General features: G+C 54.1%; 3 protein-coding genes and 1 long non-coding RNA gene across 12 annotated transcripts in view; 3 read left to right on the forward strand and 1 right to left on the reverse strand.

Annotated features, from left to right (window-relative positions):
• The window catches only part of HOXA3 (homeobox A3), a 44,382-nt gene extending 36,152 nt beyond the window's left edge, over positions 1 to 8,230 (forward strand). For 5 of the 6 annotated variants that reach the window (XM_076331280.1, XM_076331281.1, XM_076331284.1 and 2 more), the window contains 2 exons: positions 5,346 to 5,934; positions 7,380 to 8,230. In XM_076331280.1, the coding sequence (XP_076187395.1) occupies positions 5,463 to 5,934; positions 7,380 to 8,149 (1,242 nt within the window). In that variant the 5' untranslated portion in view covers positions 5,346 to 5,462 and the 3' untranslated portion in view covers positions 8,150 to 8,230. Of the gene's footprint in view, positions 1 to 1,655; positions 1,777 to 5,345; positions 5,935 to 7,379 lie in introns of those variants that run through there. The other variant, XM_076331285.1, reaches the window with a different exon arrangement.
• Positions 8,231 to 13,482: 5,252 nt separating this feature from the next.
• On the forward strand, positions 13,483 to 15,618 carry HOXA2 (homeobox A2). Its single transcript, XM_076331290.1, has 2 exons — positions 13,483 to 13,864; positions 14,542 to 15,618. Exons 1-2 carry the CDS (start codon positions 13,483 to 13,485, stop codon positions 15,285 to 15,287), a joined length of 1,128 nt encoding a protein of 375 aa, XP_076187405.1. The 3' UTR covers positions 15,288 to 15,618.
• Positions 15,619 to 15,883: 265 nt separating this feature from the next.
• LOC143156976 (uncharacterized) lies at positions 15,884 to 20,677 on the reverse strand. 4 transcript variants are annotated; one of them, XR_012994715.1, is made up of 2 exons: positions 20,625 to 20,677; positions 15,884 to 16,218 (listed from the first exon to the last, which is right to left on the reverse strand). It is a non-coding gene; the product is annotated as an uncharacterized LOC143156976 (long non-coding RNA). The 4 variants fall into 4 exon arrangements; XR_012994716.1 differs by lacking the exon at positions 20,625 to 20,677 and adding an exon at positions 20,225 to 20,266; XR_012994713.1 differs by lacking the exon at positions 20,625 to 20,677 and adding an exon at positions 19,556 to 19,659.
• Positions 19,981 to 21,405, forward strand: HOXA1 (homeobox A1). Its single transcript, XM_076331291.1, has 2 exons — positions 19,981 to 20,633; positions 21,050 to 21,405. Exons 1-2 carry the CDS (start codon positions 20,015 to 20,017, stop codon positions 21,403 to 21,405), a joined length of 975 nt encoding a protein of 324 aa, XP_076187406.1. The 5' UTR covers positions 19,981 to 20,014.
• The last annotated feature ends 2,025 nt before the right edge of the window (positions 21,406 to 23,430 follow it).

Here is a 23,430-nt window from a genome sequence, read left to right on the forward strand (position 1 = left end):
TGTTGGTGGGGGGTCCCACAGAGTGGGACCCTTCGGGAAGAAAAGACAGCTCATTTCTGACCCGGGAATCGGTCCCAAACGCTGCCGGTCCCTCCCCGAGCTGAGCCCTATCGCTCTCCGCGGAATGGAGCAGAAAGAAAATATTCGGCCTCTGGGAGGGAAAGACAGATAAAAGCAGCGGGGATCTGTGCGTTGGGACAATTATCCCGACATCATAGGAGACATTAAAAAAAAAAAAATCTTCTCATGTTTAAAATGACCTCTTTGGGGAGAGAGGGGGCGTGGGGAAACGGGGCTAATAGGCGAAATCTCGCAAAATGCTCTTTGCAGGCAGTAAGACCAATGGAGAAAACACTTCACTATTCCTATGAACCACTTCGGTTCTCACGATTAAAGTCCCTTGCAAATCCCTTCGGTTTTCAAAAGACGCCCTCCCCCCCTCCCCGTCCCCGCTCTTAAATACAGACATGTAGTCAGAATATCCCGCTGGCGATCGCTCCAAAGTTTAAACGCGCTCCTAGGCAAAGATCGCCCAGGCTTTCGGCAGGGCTCCCCAAACCGGCAGGCTCCCCGGCGTCCGCAGGTTTCTGCAGTCCCCAGCTCTCTCTCCCTTGCCAAATCCTCCTCTCCAGTCCGGGGGGCTCCGTCGGGGCGCAGCGCTGCCTCTCGCTATTTGGTCGGGCAAGAGGGCGAATGGCAGATCAGCAGTTTCAGAAGAAAGTGTGGGGTTGATTATTGACTAAAAAGACTTTTTTCTTCCGCTGCAACATTCAAGGGATTGTTTGAAGCAAAACGCATACGCGGGATTTTTGCCTCTCCTCTCCTCCTACGCTGCCCGCTTCCCCTTTCATGTGGTGCCTTCTCACTTATGCCATAAGGAGCAAGTGTTTTCTGTTTTAGTGCTCTGTTTACAGCTTTGGTGCATGAAGTCATAAATCTTGCATAGCCATAAATGACAAAAACCATTGGTATGCGTAAGAGGCCACCCCAGCCTTATACTGCTTTTTATTTCTCGCTTCCCACTCGCTTTGTTTGTCCTTTAAGATGACGCCGGGCTCCCTCGTGCTTTAAACGGACTAGTTATATTTTTAATGCCTTAATTAACGAAGTAACGTCAAATTTACACCTAGGCATTATTCGGAGCCTCCGCTTAATGCACGGAGCCCGTAGTCCAGCTACCGTCTGCCAGGGGGGCAGGGGCTGCAACTTTATTTAAGTTCTCGTTTGCACGGTCGCTGCCGTGTTTCTGTGGCAGGGAGATGGGGGAAACACCACCGCCACCCCCAAAACCCGGGGCGCTGGAGAAAGAGGCGAGCACCTTCCCCAGCGCTGCCGAGGAGCGGGAGGAGAAGGCGAGCTGTGCGGCGCCGGGCCCGCGTCCACGCGGGGCTGCCGCCCACGCGTCCTCACGGGGGGCTGCGGGCACCCCGACCCGCCTGTGCAGCACATGTGTGTGTGTGTGTGTGAGCGCCTCTGTGCCCGTCCCGGGCGCTGGGGATATTTGGGGGGCGGGGGGGGGGTGCCTGTGTGTACATCTGTGTGTGTGTGCGCTCACGCATGCATGAGTTAATAATTAGTAACTCTAATGATTTCCAGCGTGGCTCTGAAAGCATTGCCCAGAGCGGGGATCCTGGTGGGCTTCGGTTGGCTCTCCGGACCCAGCCCCGGCTCTCCGGGCTTTGCTCCCCTCCCCGGGACTCAGCCGGCGCTTTGCGGGGCTCCCGGCGGCGGGGAGCGGCAGAGGGGCTATTCCGCAGCCGCCCCCCAAACCCATCGGTAAGAGGGACAAACCCAAGCCCCCCCCAGCAGTACCCCCGGAGGCTGGTGAGAGCGACCCTTTGTGAGCGCCGTTTGTCTTCATTAGCATAATTTTCCTGGACTTCGGTGACGCCCGGGTGCGGGGGGGGGGGGGGGCCGCACTCCTTCACTGCCGCGCTCCTCCGCTCCCTCCCCAGCCCCCACCCTGCCCCAGGCTTCCCCAGGCGGCCGCCTTTCTTTCTTCCTTCCTTTTTTTTTTTCTTTTTCCTTCTTTTTTTTTTTTTTTTTTTCCCCCTCCAGTCCCCCCCACCCCCCTTTCTCCTTTCCTCTCTCTCCTTTCCTTCCCAGAGCAGCCCTGGGAAACATCCCCGTCCTCCGTGCCCCGCGCAGGGGGAGCCCGGCACGCCGGGGACCGGCTCGGGGCAGGGTGGGCAGCCTGAAGCGGGAGGGGAGCGGGGGAGGCGGGTGTCCGGAGCAACCGTCCCCATCCCGTGAGGGGCAGGGCTCGCCCCTCCCGGACGGGGGGTGCCGGGTGCGGAGGAGCTGAGCCGGTGCCCACCCCGCGGCCGCAGGGACCGGGCTGGGGCAGACAGCCCCTGCTCCCTGGGTTGTGTCGCCTCCAAAAAAAAAAAAAAAAAAAAAAAAAAGAGAGAGAGAGCATGCTGGCTTCCGCCTCAGTCGTCAGAAGTTAAGGTAAGCAGGCCACAAATACGCTGCTATCAGTCGTGAATGGCGGAGTTTATGTCCCAGTGATTTATGACCGTAGACTTAAATGTCGGTTCAAGAAGAGTTCACAAGCTGGGGCTTCCTTCCAGGCAGTGACTGATACCCTTACACTTCGTGTTCAGGCAGCTCTCTCTCCTCTCTTCCCCCCCCCCCCCCCCCGCCCTCTCAACTTTGTCTTTATCTTTCAGGAAATCTTTCAGGGGGGCTGCCTGGTTTTTCGTCCTAGAGTCAGAGTTTGGGGCTCGTTTGGGAGTTACAGAGCAAAGATCTGGCGTGCTTGGGAAGGGGGGAGGCGGAGGGAAGGAGAGGGTAGGGGAGAGCTGAAGTGGGGGAACTGAACGGGGGGGACTTGCCTTCCCCAAGCAGCTTTCATCTGCTGTCTCCGGGCTGTCTGGGTGGAGGGAGAGAAGTTGGTAAAGGGCAGAGAGGTGTATTGCACAAACGGAGGTGGAGCCGATTAAATGGGCACTGGAAAAATTGGGGGCCCAACTGTGTTTGTGAGACCTGGCCTTTTGTCTCCGAGGGGGAGAGGAGAGCTCTTCCCATCCCAGGCACCGGCTGGGGTGGCAAACTTCCCCCCCCCCCTTCCCTCTCCCGTTAGGTCGCTGTTATTATCGTGATCGTTGTCGCTCTTAATCCCGCTATTCCCGCTTTCGCCAGGAATGGCCGGGCGCTCCTCAGGTTACCCCCGCTTCTCTATAACTTAGTAGGAAGTGATTAACTTGGCGAAGCCAAAGGCGGGAGCTGGTTTGGTTGGTTTTTTTGTGGCTGTTTTGTTTTGTTTTGGTTTGGTTTTTTTCCCCCTTGCTGGCAGGCGGCCGAAGCTTCAATAATATTTTGCCTTCCGAGTAAAGTTGCCTATTGTCTGCGGGCAGGCGGCTGCGGGAGCAGCGCGCTCCGCGTCCCCGCTCAGCGCTGCCCGTCCTGCCAGCGCCAGCAAACTTCCAAGCGGCCAGGGGAAGGCGGAATATTTGATGTCGCGATCATGAAAGGCGAGTGCCTTTGTAAAATCACCGCTGGCTCATTATTTCCTCTTTCTCCTCTGGTAGTGGTGTCTATATTCTCTCTTTCAAAGGAATTGAGAAAAATCACACCAGGCCTCGATAGCATCAGGAAGGAGAGGCGAGGAGCTGGAAATTGTGTGCGCGCCTCAGATCTCCATCGGCTTATTAGCTTAATAACATCCAAAGAGCTTGATTAGTGCAATAACAGGGTAGCCGCCCTGCTGTAGGTGTGTTACCTTCATTTTGTTACGACCTAACAAAGGGAATAGTGTTTTCTAAGAACTCGTATAACTTGAAAGGCGTAGAATGAGCTCGTTTGGTGCATGTGTTGTGTAAGGCTTTTCGCCCCTAAGCATTTGTCCTCGTTAGATGTTTTGGGGGAAAATATCCAGCTGCTTAAGTACAGGGAAAGTGGCTAAAGAAACGAGAGCTCTTCTGATCCGAAAAGACGTAGTTGTTGGTCAGCAAGGGGGTAGGGGGACGGTGAGGAACACACTTTAATTTCTGAGAACAATGTGAGTGCGTGTGGAAAGAGCTCCTAGGTCGGAGATTGCGCACAGGTCTCCTCTCTCATTAATGCGGGCGATTCTTTAACTGGTTATTTTCAGGCAGGTAACCAGTAGACTTCAATCCGGGGAAAAAAAAAAAACAACCAGAAAGAAAGAAGGACGGGGGACAAAAAGAGGCGGGGGGGGGGAGGGAAAGGGATTCGCTCGGGCAGGAGAAGCATTCTCTGGGTTTGTGTCCACCCTCTCCCCAGCCAAGTGACCCTCATACATCAAATTACATAGCAGTTTCCAAGACAGAACCTATTATCGCTAAGTTGGAAGGAAAGTTCAAGCCGTGGTCATGGAGATGAACGCTGGTTTTTCAGGTTCCTGGTGTGTTTTTTTCCCCCAATCCATCATGTTTTAACAGGTAGGATCTGGCTGATTCCACGAAAAGTTAGTGTCTTGAAAATAGCTGCTGAAAAAACCAAACCAACAACCGCCAAAGCGCCCAACTTGCCCCTGCTGGCCTCGCTGAAGGGGCTTCGCGCGGCGCCGGGTGCAGCTGAGGCTCCAGACCCGCTCGCGGGTGGGAGGCGGGCGCGGGGGCTGCGTGGGGCGGCCCCAGCCGCGCTCCGGGGGCCGAGCGGGAGCCGCTGCGGGCGGCAGCCGGGGCTCGCCCGGGCAGAAACTGCTGCTGCCGGGGTGCGTGACCGGGGCGGCTCGGGTGGTGTGCGAGCACGGAGGGGAGAAGGCGCTGGCTTTGTTTATTTTCCTATCGAGCATTTCATAGACAAGCCAAAATCCGTCACTTGGGATCGGGGTGTGTAAATATCCCTGGCTAGGAAACCTTTCCACCCAGCTCCTGCCCCCTGCCACACGTAGACAGGAACAATCTCATGCATTTCTTTGAAGTTGTATGGAGAGCTGTAACCTGGAGAGAAAGGCTAAAAATAAAACGACGCCGGTTACAGGAGAGGGTTTGATCCTACAGCTGGAATGAAGGAACAGCCCAGCCCCTTCACATTACTGATTCCTCGATCACCCTTATCTCAGAGACTGGTATTAAAACAGCCTCTCGGTGATAAACGATCAACCCCCTTGCCATGTGGTGCCCTGCTCTGTTTCTTAAGAAGAAAGAAAGAAAAAACCCTAGAAAGCCCCTATCCCGGTGCAGCAAAGCGCATATTTGTAGCTGCCAGTAAATCCAGACAGCTTTTATATCGAAATGTTCTGCGCCTGAGGCCAAGTCATGCTGCTAAATATTGCTGACCACTTTTTCTTTTATGGCTTTCATGTCACTTAGCTATTGAAAGTAAGATGGATTTGTACCATTTCTTCACCCTGCTCTGCTCTCCCCACACCCCAGGTCTGCCCGGAGAGGCCATTGGAGGAAGAGCGCCACGTGACAGAGGGGTGCCAATGTTATTCTCCAAGGGTGTCAAGACCCTGTCAGTTTGCGAAATAAATATTGGGAAACAACGAAATGCAAAAAGCGACCTACTACGACAGCTCTGCGATCTATGGTGCCTACCCCTACCAAGGAGCAAATGGTTTCACTTATAATGCGAGTCAACAGCAATATCCTCCATCTTCATCACTTGTGGAAACTGAGTACCACCGCCCCGCGTGCTCCCTCCAGTCCCCCGGCAGCTCCGTGTCCCACCACAAGGCCAATGACATCAATGAGAGTTGCATGAGGACCCTCCCCAGCCAGCCTCTCCAGCCCCCCGGCCTTGCCGACCCACAGGCCCCACCGCAGCCGCCTCCGGCCCAGCAGGCACAACCTCCACCTCCGTCCTCCGCCTCACCATCTCAAAATGCCAGCAGCAACCCTGCCCCGGCCAACCCCACCAAGAGCCCCGCTCTTAACTCACCCACCATGTCCAAACAGATATTCCCATGGATGAAAGAGTCTCGGCAAAACACAAAGCAGAAAAACAGCAGTTCCAGTTCAGGTATGAAACATGCTCCCCCCTCTCCCTGGGTACCCCTGGGCTGGCCACGCATCCGGCGGGGAGGAGGGCAGCCCTTCCCACCTTCAATTCGGTGAGGGGAGGGAGTGGGCTTTTTTCCTCTCCGAGTTGACCCCCTCAAGCTTTTGGAAAGGGGTTGCCACCACTTGTAAGGGGAGCTCAGCAAACAAACCACCCCCTGCAAAACTTTCCCAGCCTTGCGGGATGGGTCCGAAGTGATTTTGTTTCCTAGTGGCTAAACCACTTGTGCCCTTCTGCATCTATCACATTTCCTAGGTAATCTCCCCTCCAGTAAATCATGTCAGTGCGGAGCAGCCCAGGCCTTAAGCCAGAGGCCTGTCCCGAGTACTTTGTTGGCACGGTGCTGTTAGATTAATAAGACAGTGACCTATCTCTGCTGAAGTGTAACAGGAATAAAATAGCTCATAATCATTTGCAGGCAGGATCAATGCCCTGCATGTAGTCAGAACCTCTTCCTATTTTAACAAGCTGATTGGCAAAGTTACAAGCCTGGTAAACAAAAATCATTCTGGAGTGCCATAAACTTCAGCCCATAAAATATTATTTGAGGGATGGAAGTGTATTTTAACGCTTTTATTACTCGAGGAAACTCAAACTGATAACACCAGTGCTAGCTCCAATGCCCAGGAGTTGGGCTTGTATTAACCTCTTCCTCTTTTTCTCTTAAATGTGCCTTGGAAATAGAGTCCAAAACTTTAGCAAATGTCTTCGCCAGTCTGCTTTTTAAAGCCCTAGTAACATAGCTGTTTACAGCCTTTTATATCATGTATTTATTTTATGAAAAAGCAGTAACATTTAAATATGCCTGTATGCAAGCCTAGCCACTGTATGTTCTTCTTATGTATATTATACTTCCCAATCACTACCATATGTTTATGCTATATGCTAGACGTGATAGAAACACTATACTGTCAATTCCATGCTTATGTGTTACAAAGTTACATTGTAGACACCTAACTTTCAGGTATCTCTAGCTGATGTGTATATATTGGGGGTTTCAGAGAAAGAAGGCTGCAGGTCTTTACAGCAATGGAGAATAGCTAGTTCTTGAAGACCCTGATCCCACTATGTTAGCAGAGCCAAACCTTAAGAGTTTCTAAACCCCACTATGTTTCCCTGAACCTTTCTTACTCCTTTATGCAAAGCTCAAGATATGTTGTCTGCTGTCAGTCTCGAAGGAAGCAAGTATAGTCATATAGTGACACTAATGAGGTGAAGGAAGTCTACTGAGGCTTGTAGCTTGGCACAACTGAGCTCACGCCATGGGGGAGTACTTGTTGCACATGTGGGCGTCCATCTCGCGTCCGAGAGCTGGACTCTTCAGGTGCTGGTGGTGTTGGCCGTTGCCTCTGGTTGCCGTGTCCGGGTTTGCCATGCTGATTGTGTTCTTTGTGTGATTTACATAGGTGAGAGTTGTGCTGGTGATAAAAGCCCTCCGGGGCAAGCCTCCTCTAAGCGAGCCCGTACAGCTTACACAAGTGCCCAGCTGGTAGAACTGGAAAAGGAGTTCCACTTCAATAGGTACCTTTGCAGGCCACGAAGGGTAGAGATGGCTAATTTGCTCAATCTCACAGAAAGACAGATCAAAATCTGGTTTCAGAACCGCAGAATGAAATACAAAAAGGATCAAAAGGGCAAGGGCATGATGACCTCTTCAGGAGGACAGTCCCCAAGCAGAAGCCCTGTCCCTCCAGCTGCTGGGGGATATCTAAACTCTATGCATTCTTTAGTAAACAGTGTCCCCTACGAGCCCCAGTCGCCTCCGCCATTTAACAAGCCACATCAAAACACCTATGGCATCCCTGCATCGTATACCGCTCCTCTTAATAATTGCCCACCTCCTCAAAAGAGATACACAGGGACGGCAGCTGTGACACCTGAATACGATACTCATCCTCTTCAAGGCAACGGTTATGGGAATCCACATATACAGGGAAGCCCCGTCTATGTAGGGGGCAACTACGTGGAGACCATGACCAGTTCTGGGCCTTCCATCTTTGGTCTAACTCATCTCCCTCATCCTCCCTCTGCCAACATGGACTACAGTGGGGCTGGGCCAATGGCCAACAATCACCACCATGGACCTTGCGATCCGCACCCAACATACACAGACCTTACCGCTCACCATCCTTCTCAGGGAAGAATTCAGGAAGCGCCCAAACTCACCCATCTGTAAGAGACAGGAGTCACTAAGTGGGACACCAAGCCCCCATCTTTTGGAAAGTACTCTCCCCTTCCCTTGTCTCTCTCCTCCTCCCCCCCCCCCCGGTGTGTCCCCCCCTCCCCTTCTCGTTTCTTTTGTTCGTTTTGGTTTGTTTTGTTTCCTTTGGTAAAAGCGTTTTCTAGTTTATGTGACGTAGCAATATTTGTTGCTTGAATTGCTCTATAGTTTCACTAGTGGATATTTATCTTCTTGAACTGTAGCCTTGTGTCTCACTTTGGGAGTATGCAGAGGCTTTATACTTTACCTTCTACACTTTTATCAAAACAGGGTATATGAACAAATTTTCTATAAAAGGAATTCTTAAATGTGAATTTGTTCGTACATGATTGATCCCACGGGGAAGCAATTTTTTTTATTGCACTTCTTTTAAATAGCGAGAAAGACATCAAGAGCGCTTGGACAGGGACTCCCTGGACAATTATTAATACGTGTAAGTCTTTCAATGTGTGTATGCTGGTGAACATTCAGATTTATTTATATTTTTTTTTTCAAACATTGAATAATCTAAGTGTTTAAAATTTTATTTATCCCCATTTGTTCATATTTATATATATATAAAAAAGCTGTACCCTGAATATTCAGGAAGTATTTACCTGGCCATATGTTAGGTGGCACATCGGCACGCGTAGGAAATATCATTTGAAAGGAAACTATAACTCCTTTTATTAAAAATGGTGATAACGATGATGATGACGATGCAATAAAATCTGGGAAAAAAGATCACGGTTTGAATACTTCATGCTTGTAACATCCAGCTAGGCGGAAAGCGTGTGAAGCTGAAAAGGCTAGATTTGTTTTGAAAGTTATACATTCCTTGCTGCTCACGTTCTGGAAAAAAAAAAAAATAAAGTTTTTATTCTGAATAATAAAGAGTTAAGAACACGTTCTTCGCAGCGCAAGGGAAGGGAGAGCCCTTCATGACGTGGGGAGTTGGGAAACTCGTCTGTAAACTCACACGAGGATCCGCTCGCCCACCCGAAGGGTCCCGCGACGCCTTTTCAGCATTTCATAGGCAGGCAGAGGGACTTCTTTTTCTGTTTTTCCCCAGCGGGGTTCCACGGCCCGCGGCGGCGGCCGCCTCCCCCTGCGCCCGCTGCGCGGTGCCCGCCCGGCGCGGAGGGCAGGCGGGCGCCGATCGCCCCCTCCCCGCGGCCTGGCCGGCCCCCCGCCCCGGGGCTCCGGTGGGGGACCGGCCGCGGAGCAGCGCGGGGAGCGTCCCCCGCCTCCCGGGCAGGCCAGCCGGGTGTGGGTGTGGGGGTGTGTGTGGGGGGTGTGTGTGTACGAGTGTGTGCGTGAAGCACATGGGAGCAGAGCTCGGGATAAAGCCCCGCGTGGGTGCGGGCGCGGAGGGGCCGCCTCGGCCCCCGGGCTCGCCCGCTGGGGAAGGAGGGGAGCCGGGCGGCGGCCGGCTGCGGAGCCCCGCCAGCGCTTGGGAGCAAGGGTGGTAGAGCAGGCCCCCGGCCAAACCCCAAACGCGGCTGGGGGGTGGGTGCCGAGCCCTGCTGCCTCCGGGCACGGCTCCTTCCACCCGCCGCCGTTTTTTCCCTTTTCCTTAAGGAAGTGGATTTTATCTTTCTTTTTTTTTTTTCTATTTTAATTATTATTTTTTATTTTATCTGGGGGTTGTTTAATTTTTGCTGAGCCGCCTTCCCTCCCCATCGCAGCCTGAAGCTGTGGGGGAGGGGAGCCTTGTGTTCCCTCTCTTCCCGCGGGGGTGTGGATGTGTGTGCGTGTGTGCGTGGCGGTGGCGGTGGGGGGGGGCACACGGTACTGCAGAGGGGCGACTGTCCCGGCCCCAAACGGGCACCCGCGGGGGTCTCCGGTCCCAGTCAGCTCGAGGTGGAAGGCAGAAACCCGCAAGCGTGTGCTTAAATCCGATTTTTCTTCCTTTCAGGCGAAATGTCCGTAATTTTTAGATTGAAACTTGAAAGATAAATCAAAACGGACCTTAATAGACTAGGTAAAATATACCCCTGCACGTTTATAAAGACATATTCCTATGCTGTGTAGATAATAACGCACGCCGTTCACCATCTGTATCTTTTAGAGCACGGAAAAAAATGTCGCCATTTTGGTCTCATGCTGAAATATTATTAATCTTTGGGCTTTATCTTGTTCCCAGAACCATCCTTGCCTGATGCTGAAACATTGTCATGCATCTCTGAATCTATATAGAGCTCTTCGGCATAAATAGATAAAGCATGCTCCGTCAAAGAAAGGGATTGCAAATATATTTATACCGTGCTGTTTATTGTATATATAGATATGTAACCGTGGAAGGAAAGGTTACGTAGTCTGATATTTTTCATTGAAACCTGATTATTAACCAATACAGACCAACGACTGATTATTATTTTGTAGGCGAAGGAAGCATTTTTGCAACATTGCAAGTCATTGCTCGTTTCGAATGAGCGCCCGTATAAAATTCAAACCGGCCCCCCACCCCTCGGATCAGTTAGGTTAGATACAACAAAAGGTAACGGTACAGTCGGTGATTCGCACTGTGTGGCTCCTTTAGCACCACGAATTACATTTAGGAAAATGTTCAGAGAGAAGGAATTTGGCGTTTCACCCCCCTCCCACTCCGAAGAAAGAAAAATACTGGCGATTTTGCACCCTTCTTTCCAGAAACCGTACTCAACCCCTTCTTCGGAGCCTGTAGGTTGCGAATAAGAATTTGTATTTTTGCATTTAAGATTCGCCCGATTAAAAGATCCCTCTGGAGGCAGAAGTAATTGATTTGCCCAAGAATTTCGCGTCCCTTCTCCGAAGGTTTTGTTCCAGGTGGTTTTTGTATTAGACTGACCACAAGAAACAAATGTGCAGAATAGAGACACCCACACAGGTTTTACTCACAAAGCCTGGTTAAAGTCCAAACCTCTCTCTTTATTATTTGTCATCCTGCTGTTAATCCCAATATTTTCCAGAGAGGGAAAAAAAAAATTAAAGAAAACGAAAAGCCCGGCCCCAAGGTAGGCACTGAGAAGCAAAATAAAACCGGACTTTTCCCACAAGCAGCCCAGTCCTCTGCCAGCATATTTTAAAAGCAGCTTTTTTCCTTGTTTACTTGCGTTTCTTGCTCTGCCTCTTTTCTCGGCCACATTTGATCTTGGAAAGAGCAAGAAGCCTTAAATGTGTTCTTAAGGGCCAGTAGCTGTCAAACCTTTTGGCGGCCAAGATTGATCGCGCGCAGACACCACCAGAGCTTTGTTTGGACTAAAAGCAAGAAAATTAAACCCCTAGCATTTTCCAACAGCATCGATATTTGTAAGGCATCCCTTTCGAGGGATTAAATGACAAGTCTCGTTCTATATTTTATTTAAACAAGCAACCACCAAAAAGCCCATTTAAAGCCTCCCGGCCCCTCCCCTCCCCCTCTCTCCAATGCCTTCGCAGATATGCTACATCTTGTGGGTGCATTAACTTAAAACCGATTTTTTAAATGCGCTTCGTGCAGTCTGGACGCAGACTGATCCGCTGAGTGCTTGGGGTCTTGTTTTCTCCCCCCCCCCCCCTTTTCTTCTTCTTTTTTTTTTCTTTTCTTTTTTTTTTTTTAATTACGAAGACGCTTGCCGACCCCTTTTTGGCAACTCCGAAAATAAAGCGAGACGGCACCGCATCGCGCTGGCGATGGTCCCTGGCTCCTCGAGGACGCGGAGAGCGGCTCGGAAGCGCCTTCCCCCCCGGCCCCCCGGCGCACCCCACCCCGCCGGGCACCCCGGGCTCCGCTGGAAGGCAAGCCCCGTCCGGGCTGCCCAGGGAGGCTGTGACCATAGGATTCATCAGGCTGGTGACTGTGGCCATCATTGTCATCGCTCTCCCTCTCGCCTCGGTCTGGTTGGAAAATTGTGCCCAAAGCATCCAAATTCGGGACTTGCCTCGACCTAGCAGGGGCGACTGGAGACGGCGGCGGCGAGAGCCAAGCGTCGGAGGCGAGTGCCGTCTCTCAAGTCATAACCCGGCAGCATTTTCGCTCTGCCTGGCCCCGTGAAAACAAACCCGCTACCAGCCCGTATATTTCCTGGTAATCGAAAATACTCACCAGACCCAGCCTACTACGGTTATTAAGCAAATTATGCCAGCAGACGGGAGTATCGTTTGCAAGCTAAGGCACAGGATTTGGGTTTTTTTTTAAAGAGGCAACAGCCAGCCGCGTTTGCAGCCTCGCGATTTGGCTCGCCCAGAGAGGTACTCCTAGGGTTATGTTTTACGGTCCAATCCCGGGAAGCCAACTGGAGAGGGAAGTCATGAAGCACAAGGGCTGCTGCCTATGTGACTCTTCCCCTAGAAGCAAGGTTGCTGAGGAAGATCCTGTTAAACAATGGCTCGGCACCGGCGGCCAATTGTTCTCCGTACTGTACACCCGATAGCCACCAAAAAAAGAAAAAAAGGAAAGGAAAAAAAAAAAAGGGGAAAAAAAAAAGGAAAAAAGAAAGAAAAAAAACCGAACAAGAAAAAAAAAAGGAAAGAAAAAGGAGCCCATCGAGGTTGAGTCGGGAAGGAGAAACTAGTTTTGGAGGAAGTGCTATTCCTAGGAAAAAATCAAGACCCTCTGCTTCAGACTCCTGCCTGGGTGTAACTTCTTATGCGGGGGCCTGGCGGTGTCAAAACTTTGAAGATTAATGGATTACTTTGTTAATGACTCAAGGCGTCAGATTGAGGTGCTTAAATGATTTGTGAGGTGCAAAGCGTTTTCCTGACAGTCCCAAACAATGAGGGAAGAGTGTGCGGGTGGAGGCGAGGGAGGCAGCAGGCTGCAGGACAAGCAGCCACACACACGCTCTCGCACACACACGCTCACACACACACACACACTCGCAGCCTCTCACACAAACATATCCACGCACACGCACCCTCCCCCCCACCCCCGATCGTTTCAGATTAGGACGCCAAGGGGATAGATACTCGAGATATCATTTCCCTCTTTAAAAAAAGTGTAAATAAAGCCTTTCTGGCCCCCAATGAGGCGTTCCTTCCCGACTTTTTTGGATCAATCAAACAGACAGTGGCTTCTTTTGATTAAAGCCCAAATTGTCATTGGGCAGAGGCAATCATGTGACAGCCAATTCGGTCCAATTTCAACCTTGTCTCCATGAATTCAATAGTTTAATAGTAGCACGGTCCCCATACGGCTGTAATCAGTGAATTAGAAAAAAAACACCCCACCAGCGATCTTCTATGCTATATTTTTTTCTCCTCTCTCTCCTTTTTCCTGAGCCTTCCCCCCCCCGAGCCCCCTGAATCCGAGGGAACTTTTTCTCCGCGGGGGCTGCCAGTTGAAGGCCATGAATTTCGCATTTGAGCGAGAGATCGGTTTTATCAATAGCCAGCCATCGCTTGCTGAGTGCCTGACATCTTTTCCCCCTGTCGGTGATACATTTCAAAGTTCATCAATCAAGAACTCGACGCTTTCACACTCGACACTGATTCCTCCTCCTTTCGAGCAGACCATCCCCAGCCTGAACCCCGGCAGCCACCCTCGCCACAGCGGCGGCGGTCGCCCCAAGGCGAGCCCCCGCGGCCGCAGCGGCAGCCCGGGCCCCGCCGGCGCCCCGCCGCCCCCGGAGTACCCCTGGATGAAAGAGAAAAAGGCGTCCAAGCGATCCGCGCTGCCGCCCGCCTCGGCCTCCGCCTCAGCCGCTGGACCTGCCTGCCTCAGCCACAAAGGTCAGTCCAAAGACTTGCCGCCGGCCCCGCCGGGCCGCTTTTTTGGCTCCCCGCATCCCCCCGGCTTCGCGGGGGGACGAGGCGGAGGGGCGGGCGGGCGGGGAGGACGGAGCTGGCGGGGCTCTCTGGAAACCCAAACTTTCCCCAAACTTGCTTAATGCGGGATGATTTATTTGAGTTGGAGCTGACCTCTCTTGTCTCGCCGTCCTAGAGTTAGGATATTTGACAGTAATGAAGAGTGATAGATTGCTCCCGCTCAGCTAAGCAGCTGATGCATTAATTATAAATTGCGGTATGGCTAATATAAAGTTTGCTCTGGTGTGGGGAGGTTGGGGAGCTGGAGGCAGTAATTTTGCGGAGGCGGCCGAGGGGCACGCAGCACCGGGCGCGCAGCAGTGCAACACAATGGGTTTACTGCATCCAAAGGCGGCCATTTTGTTGCAGTTGCTATTTTATGCTATGTGGACATATAGATATAGACACATACGTGCAGAGAGCGCACTCCCCCCCCTCCCCGGGATGCGATGTGCTCGGGTGCTGAAATTCAATCCGTGCATTTATCTGTTTTGTGTGTGCGTGCGTGTGTTTTTGCTTTCGCTGTTCTGGCGGTGGTGCTCTGGGGTGCGTGTGCGTGTGGTGGTGGTGTTTTTCTTTTTCTTCTTTTCTTTTTTTAACAGACCCCCTTGAAATCCCCGATAGCGGTAGCGGTGGATCTAGGCGGCTGAGGACGGCTTACACCAACACCCAGCTTTTGGAGCTAGAGAAAGAATTTCATTTCAACAAGTATCTCTGTAGACCAAGGAGGGTTGAGATTGCAGCCTTGCTGGATCTGACTGAAAGACAAGTCAAAGTCTGGTTCCAGAACAGGAGGATGAAGCACAAGAGACAGACCCAGTGCAAGGAGAACCAAAACGGCGAGGGGAAATTTAAGAGCCTAGAGGACCCCGAGAAAGCGGCGGAGGAGGAGGAGGAGGAGAAATCCCTCTTCGAGCAAGCCCTCAGCAACGTCTCCGGCGCTCTCTTGGAGCGGGAAGGCTACGCTTTCCAGCAGAATGCCCTCTCCCAGCAGCAGGCACAGAATGCGCACAATGGCGAGTCCCAAACTTTCCCCGTTTCGCCTTTAACGAGCAATGAGAAAAATCTGAAACATTTTCAACATCAGTCACCCACTGTTCAAAACTGCCTCTCAACAATGGCCCAGAACTGTGCAGCTGGCCTGAACAATGACAGTCCTGAGGCCCTAGATGTCCCTTCTTTACAGGACTTTAACGTTTTCTCCACAGATTCCTGCCTACAGCTTTCAGATGCAGTTTCCCCCAGTTTGCCAGGATCTCTGGACAGTCCCGTAGATATTTCTGCTGACAGTTTTGACTTTTTTACAGACACACTCACTACAATTGACTTGCAGCATCTGAATTACTGAGAAATTAAAGACGTCCTCTCCAAGGGTCCTGCTTTCTCCTTCTTCTTCTTCTTTATTTTTTCCGTTAATTAATTTTATTTTTTTCCCCTCCCTTTTCCTGGTCAGTATTTTCTGTTTATTACCTCCTTCTGCTGTGCCATTTTGCCGTTTCTTACGAAGTTTTAGTTGTGTTCAATTTTAACCTAGCCACATTCTAGGTCCTTCTATGAAAGCAATATATGAGGTCTGTAAGAAAGTGATCATATAGGAATTGTATCTTCACTTTCTTTTTATTTTTGTATTGCATTAGGATGCGTTGTCATAAGTATTTTTGGTAGAATAAATTCTTGTTTGCTACAAGGAGCTTTCTCTTTTTCTTTCTCTTTCTCCCTCTCTCTTTCTCTCTCCTTTCAAGACTGATAACATGACGGGTATTTCTCTCCCTCCCTTTGACTCTTAATTTACTAATAATCAAAATCCAACATTCTGACTATGAGCTCTCCCCTTTTGGCAATTTAGGACATTTATTAGAGAGGAAAAACACGTTCGAATTCTTTATTGCAAGGGTTCTCACAGGGTAAAAAAAACAAACCAAAGAAACTAAAACCATTCACAGCTTTGATGGAGTCCGCTTCCTTTTAATGTATAAATGTAGCATCTTATCTCCGTGGGGATACAAAGCTTGGAAATGCTGAGCTGTAACAAAAGAATGAGCGAGCACTTTCTCTGTTATAGGCAAAACATAAGAGAGACTCAGTAGGATAAGCGTCTCCTGCAGAAACCAGCCTGATACATACACGAAAGGCTTTTTTTGGGAAATAATCCTGTTTTTCTAGAAAGTAGTGCTTAGCAGCCAGCAAGCTGCTTCAGGAAGTGTATCTTAAAAATATCAGAGCTCACAGAGAATGCGCTTGGTTACTTCTCACGTGCTGAGCGGTCCAAGAAATCAGCCCTAGAAGGAGAGAAAATGGAGAAGTTAGTGCCTGTAAAATCAAAAGGGTGGCAGAAACGCAGTGGGGGGAAAAGCATTTAGGGAGGAATCAGCCCCTCCACTCCGTCCTTTTGAGGGGCGGTGCGGGGGCACAGCCGAAGATATTTTGCTGTTTAAACGTTCTTGTGGGGTGAAGGACTGATAACGAAAAGGGGAAACTCTGACTTTAAAGTTACAATTTCCTCGGGGCTCCCCACTTTCTGCTGGCGGCAGCAGAGATGGGCTTTCGGAAATCTCCACCAAATTGCCTGCCACCCGGCTAGCGGCGTTGCCGGACCCCAAAGCGGAGGGTGAGCCCCGTCCTTCGGGCGAAAACCGAGCAACAGATGCCAGCGGGGCTCTGCTGCTCCGGGGCCAGGGGATCCCGGGCGGGTGCGATCGCGGCTCCCCGTGTGCGTACGAGTGCGTGTGAGTGTGTGTGCGTGCGTGGTTACATTATGCAGGCGAGTGGGGCTTGAGCGGGTGTTTGTGGCCGGGGCTCTGCTGCCTGTCCATGCGAGGAGTGTCGTCTCCCAGCTCTGCAACACGTTGTGGAGCTGGGATGCGTGGGTTATAGCTGGAAGGGCTGAACGCAATTCTTCCGAAAGTCATAAATCAAACTCTTTCTATGAATGAGAATGTCATCAAAGAGATCAATTGCAGGAACACATGCACAAATAAAAATCCTCTTACGTATTTGCCGGGGCTGGGGATCCCCGTCTAAAACCATTAAGTGAGAAGGCGTTTAGTCATAATTCATTTTTATTGCGCTTTTAAAACAACAGCTTGGCTGAGCTGTGGACGCGGCGAAACCTCGGCCCTGCTTCTCGTCCTTCTCTCTGCTCCAGCCCCGTCCCTGCGGAAAGCGAGCAGCCTCACCGGCATTTTAACTCCTCTGCCACTGGGTTAAATTGAACTGCAACGTGCACTTACGGGTTGGGGTTTCTTTTGTGCCCAGATTTCTGGATGCTGACAACGCTTAAAAAACCCAAAAAACCAAAAAACAAAAAAAAGAGGAAAATACGCTACAAGATTTAAACTTCTCGCAAACTCCGTTTAAATAAATGAGAGAATTCAGCGAGCAGGAGTCGCCTCCGAGTCTCCCGATGAGCCCTGGGGCCACAGCGGGGGCACACTCCCACGGAAAAGCCTAAAGCGCCGGGTTCACCCCCTCGGCCCCAGTCCCGGGGCAGGAAACGCGGAGCGGAGCCGCGGAGGGGCGCGGAGGGGCCGGGCCGGCCTGCGGGCAGAGGGAAGGGGCGGCAGCTCCCCTCGCCGGGCCGCGGGGGGGGGGGGGGGGGGGGGGGCGGGGGGTTCCCCTCTGCTCCGGCCCTTCTCATGATGTTGCCCCCGCGCACAGTACAGGCAGCAAACCCCCAAAGCCCCGCCAGAGAGACAATGCAACAAAAGAGACAATGGCACGAAAAAGGGAGAGAAAAAAGGATTTCAGGATGCTGGAGACTCTAAGAGAGGTGCTGTGATTCGGCGGAATTTACGGGTAAACCGGATCTATTTATAGTAAAATATACATTTTTTTCTTGGCTGGCTGAAAAAGCACTGAAAAGATGCCAGCCCTTTTATTAGTAAACAGTCCCAGCGGCCTGCCTTTTTTCTCTGCCTTATGCAGTATTTATCACAACTGGTTTACAAGAATGAAAAAAATGTGTTTACAGCTGTAACCATAGCCAAAATTGGTGCAGTATAATGCCATAAATGCCTCTGGGGTGTTGTTGCTCTTGCCCTCACCCCCGCCCCCCTGGAGTTTAAGAAACTGAACCTTTCCAGAGGGCCCTTAAGCATCCGTGCCTGCATAGTAAATCAGAACAAATAGAAATACTGAGGGCATACGGATAGACGCGCGGTGGAGAAAGCAGCCCTTCCGTTTTGGCTGGCAGTAGGGAGGCCATGGAGGTGGCATGGGATAAGGGCTAGCAGTAGCAGAGCTTTGCACCTAGGAGAGGATGTTGTAGTTCATGTGGGAGGGAGGAGCTTGAGGGTGTGTGTGTGTTCGTGAGCAGAGAGAGGTGGTGGGGTAGAAGAGCCTTTTGGATTTCGAAACAAGCAAGAACCGAGCGTGAGAACAGAGGGATGTAGGAGGCGGCTGGAAATGCACCTGCAGAAATAGAGGGGGCAGCCTCTCCTGGGGCTGGTGGCAGGGGACATGGCTTTCCATCCATCCATCTATCCCCGAGGTTAACGTTTCTCTGAAGCGTGTTGGTGCCGTTCTCTCTCCCTGCAGTCGGCTGGGTGCCCCGGGACGGACGGATGCCCGGCCTTTACCTCCCCTTTCCTTTTCCGCATACGTAAACTGAATATGAGGTCGCAACCCACATCCCACCGCCCTCCCTCCTCCTCTATCCACGGACTCTTTTTTTTTTCCGTGGGGGTGGGGAGGGGTAGTTTTGAGTCGATGCTCAGCGCGGTTCCCAAGGGTCCTGGGGCCGCCTCTGCCACTGGCCATCTGCCACCTCCTGCCACTGCCGGCTCGGGTGGCGGAGCGCAGGGACAAAGGGGCCGGGGCGGTGGGCCCTGCGCCTCCCGCCGCTCCTCTGCCCCTGCCCCGGGCCGCCTCCCCGGGCCGCCAGGCTGCGACCCGCGGCACCCCGGGCAGCCTTCCCCCCGCCCGGTCCCAGGGCGGCAGCGGCGCCGCGGCGACCCGGCAGATGGGCTGCGGAGCCCGCGGGCCCCCGCCCAATCATCCGTCCCCCTGCCCCCGGCTCCTCCTCCCCTACCCCAGCGCCGGGCTGCCGCGGGTGAGCCCGGCGGAGGTGCGGGGGAAGCAGGGCTGAGGGACGGGGGGAGGCCGGTGGGCCCGGGAGAGCACAATGGCCGTCAGTCCCCAAAGCGGCTCATTTCCATGCTAATGTCCGCGGCCACCTGGTGATGCGGCTGGACAAGCCCCTTTAACTCTTGGCGTCGCGTCGCCCTGGGACTGCAGCGGGACAGGAGCGGCGAGATCCCTCGGCCCCGTCCCCGTCCCCATGCCATCTCCATCCCCCTCCCATCCACATCCGTATCCTCGGCCCCATCCCTATTCTGCGCCTTATCCTCATCCCCGTCCCTATCTCCATCCCCGTCCCCATAGCAGTCCCCTGCCACATCCACGGTCCCATCCTCATCCCCGTCCCCAGGGCTGATGCTCTCAGCGCTGCCCCCGCCGCCCTCCCCCCACCCCCCGCCCCGTACTGCGGATCCATCCGCCCCCCCGCGGCCCCGGCCGGGGGATGGGGGGCGGGGGGCGGCGGAGGTGCCCAGCGCCGGCCCGACAGCGCCGACAGCGGGGGAGGCGCCGGGGCACCCTCGGTGCAGCAGCACTCACCCTGGAGGGGACGGCCGGTGGGCTCCGCGGGCCGGGCGCAGCCGCCGGGTCTCTCCTGCCTTCCCCTCTCAGCCGGCGGGCGGGACCCCGGCGGCGGCGGCGGCGGCGGCGGCGGCGGCGGCGGCGGGGCGACAGCCCGGCCTGCCCCCCCCCCCCCCCCGCCCGCCCCCCCGGGGGGTCGCCGCCGCCCTGCCCCGCGATGCCGCGCCGCGCAGCGCCTCGCCGCGCCGTCGGAGCGCTCGGCGTTTAAATGCCCCCGACGCGGCGATCTATCAGCGGCAGGAGCCGGGAAAGTCCCGCAGGCGCCGCAGCCATTGGCTGCCGCCCCCCACGTGCCTGCCCGCTGCCTGTACCTTCGTGTCATTTTCCTGCCGGCCCCATGGAGGAAGTGGGAAAGTTGGCGCGGCCCCGCCGGACGCTGAAGACCCGGTGGCGGCGTGACAGAGGGACGCGGCGAGGATGAGCTCCTTCCTCGAGTACCCCGTCCTCGGCGGCGAGGCGGGGGGCTGCGCCGCCCGCGCCTACCACCCCGACCACGGGATTACAACTTTCCAGCCCTGCGCCGTCAGCGCCGGCAGCTGCAGCGGGGAGGACCGCTTCCTCGCGGGCCGCGGGGTGCCCATCAGCCCCCACCGCCACCACCACCCCCCGGCCCAGCCCGCCGCCTACCAGCACCACGGCGGTCTGGGGGTGTCCTACGCGCACCCCGGCTGCGGCCCGACCTACGGCTCGCAGGGCTTCGCACCGGCGTACGGCCCCTACCCCCTCGGGCAGGACGCGGAGCTGGGCGGCGGCTTCCCCCCTTGCGCCCCCGCCGTGTACTCGGGGAGCATCTCCGCCGCCGCCGCTGCCGCGCAGCACCCGCACCCGCACCAGGGCTACGCGGGGGGTCCCGCTCAGTACGTGCCTCCCCCCTACGGGCAGGAGCAGCAGAGCCTGCCCCTGGGCGCCTACAACCATGCCCTGTCTCCCCTCCACGCCGGCCACCGGGAAAACGCCCGCTCCCCCTCCGCCGAGACCTCGCCGCCGGCGCAAACCTTCGACTGGATGAAAGTGAAAAGAAACCCACCCAAAACAGGTCAGTGGCCGGCGGGAGGGCCGTGGCCGGGGCCGCTCCTCTCTCTCTCTGCCGTGCGTGCGGGGAAAGCGGCGCGGTGCCCCGCGGGGCGCTGGGCAGGTAGGGCGGCCCCCACCTCTGGGAGCAGCCGCAGCCGTCTGCCCGCGGCGCTGGAAGCCAGCGCCGCTTATTCCTGACTCCCCCTCTCCGCCTCTCCCGCGGTCATATTTCTTGTAATTCATAAACCACTTATCAAGTTTCCTCTGACACTAGAGGCTGACTCCGGTTTAGCACCTCGCACTCCATCACTCACCCTGCCGGGGCTTCCCTCTTATCCTAAGCAGTTCTCGCTCCCTGTCGCTTAGCCGGTGTGGACATATTGATTACGTCGCCTATAAATCATTTGCGCTTACTTACCGCTGCATGTCCCCTCGCAGGCAAGGCTGGCGAGTACGGCTTCGTGGGGCAGCCCAACACCGTCAGAACTAACTTCACCACCAAGCAGCTCACCGAGCTGGAGAAGGAGTTTCATTTCAACAAGTACCTGACCAGGGCCAGGCGGGTGGAAATCGCCGCCTCCCTCCAGCTCAACGAGACGCAGGTGAAGATCTGGTTCCAGAACCGGCGGATGAAGCAAAAGAAACGGGAGAAAGAGGGGCTGCTGCCCATCTCCCCCACCACCCCCACGGGCTGCGAGGAGAAGGCGGAGGACTCCTCGGAGAAGTCCTGCTCGTCGCCCTGCAGCGCCTCGCCCGCCTCCTCCGCCTCGGACACTCTCGCTGCCTCCAACTGAGACCCGGCGCGCCCCGACGGCCGCCCGTCGCGACGCCCCCGCCGGCGCAGCTCGCGTCCGTTCACCGCGCTCATGTCGCTCCTTCGGTCGGTCGGTCGGTCTCCCCGAGAGGTCCCGGCGCGCCGGCGCCCCCCTCCCCGCCACCGCCCGGCCCCGGGGGTGCCGGCTCCGCCGCCCGCTCGCCTTCCAGCCGCCGGGTCCCGGCGCCTTGGTGCCAAGAGATTTTCTTTCGCCCCCCCCCCCCCCCCCCTTTTCTGCTGGAGGAGCTGTGTCGGCACACGCGTAAGGGTCTCCCTCCTCCGCTGCAAGGACGCTCCTCTGAGTTTCCCTGAGTGAAAGACAGGTTACCTAGGGTACATAACCTCACGAAGAGATGCACTATTGCAAGTGTTTACACGACTTATAGGACTTTCATCCCCTTAATTTAATGTATTCTTGGTTCGTGTCTATGAGTTTGTTGCTTGTAAATACTTTGTCCGAGAGATTTATCTTTTTACAGATTTTTCTAGAAATGATGTTTCGATTATCAGGTTAAGCAGGGTGAGCGCATTCGCCAAACTGGATCCACTTTTATATTGGTAAAGCCGACGACCGTATCAAGTAAACGTCTTAAGCTCAAGCAGATACCTCAAAAAAGTAGCGCTATTTCTTTAAATGTGACAAACAAGGCTTCAATTGCACTAGGTTTTGTAAACCTTACCCGGTGTGCTTGCCTCCCTCCCACCCCACCCCGAAAGCTGTGCTGGATTATACTCAACCGAAGGGTATAACCGTCCAAAAGACCTCACCGCTCCCTATTTTCGTATTAACCTTCCTTTAGACTCGATGTCTTTTCAACCTACTCGTGAATGTGACGAATGGCCAAATGAATGTATAATTTCTGTGGTTGGTGTCTGGACCATTGCATGACGCACCGTGCTTTGCTGTACTGCGGGTACACTGAGTTCTATCAGTTGTCGTGTGTGAGCGAAATGTCCTCCTCATTTTCTGTACAATCATGAAAGGCTCTGGGATTCCGCCAGTGATGGAAGCCAGGGCAGGATTTACGGGTCCTTATAATGTCTGTAATAAATATACTCCACTTTCAGGTAGCCCTCATCTGCCTACCTCTGCATGACGTCAGTGCTCAGTCACAGGCTGGGCTCAGCAGTTTGGTTTCCCTTATTTTCTACTGCTGGGGCCTTTCCAAGGGGTAAAGGGAGGAAGAGTCTCCCAACGTTACTCCTCATGCGTTGTTTTGCCGGGGTCGGAGCTCTGGCTGCCCAGCCTGACTCATAATACAAAACTTCTTCCTTTCCTATGCTCAAATAATATTATTTTTAGACAATATAAGGCCCTCCTCTCCCTCCTCCGTAACTGGGAGGAATTTATGATCCCGATCTATTTCTGAAGCACAAACACGAGAACTTCCTGGGTCAAGTGCTAACCTTTTCACCTCGGGGTGGATGCTGACACTTATATAAACAGAGCACGCTTCAAAAGCAGAAACTCTCTTCAGCCAGTCTTTCCTCACATCGCAGGCCCCTCGCCAAGGGCTGCACATTTCATTAGCCCGGGCACTAAGCTGGTCCGGCTTCTCTCTCCCCCCCGCCCCCCTCCCCGCCCCACGCTGCCGTCCCCCGCGGCTGATGGGTGCCAAGGTGGGAGATGGCTCCCAGGTGCTTGGCAGTGTGCTTCTGGCATTAACCCCAGCCCATTTCCCCCCCTCCTTTTTTTTTTTTTCCCGGGAAAAAGAGCAAGTTCTCGCAGGTAAATATTCCCAAGAGGTGTCAAACGAACAGCGGGTCGGGGAGGGGGTGTCGGGGGGGAGCGTGTGTGTGTAGAAACCGGGTGGCAGGACAGAGCAGAGAGATGCTCAGCTGGACGGGGGGGGGGATGGTGTCTCAAGTCACTGCTGCCTCTTGAGTTTCAGCGTAAACACGCATAACATCTCTGTCACCCGGCCCAGCTGCGGGAGAGTGCTCCCGGGCTTCTCCCGGGGCCTGGCTGCCCACGCAGGCTCGGCTTTGCGGGATCCGCAGAGAG

This window comes from Aptenodytes patagonicus, chromosome 2 (assembly GCF_965638725.1).
Source record: "Aptenodytes patagonicus chromosome 2, bAptPat1.pri.cur, whole genome shotgun sequence".
NCBI classification, from domain to species: domain Eukaryota; kingdom Metazoa; phylum Chordata; class Aves; order Sphenisciformes; family Spheniscidae; genus Aptenodytes; species Aptenodytes patagonicus.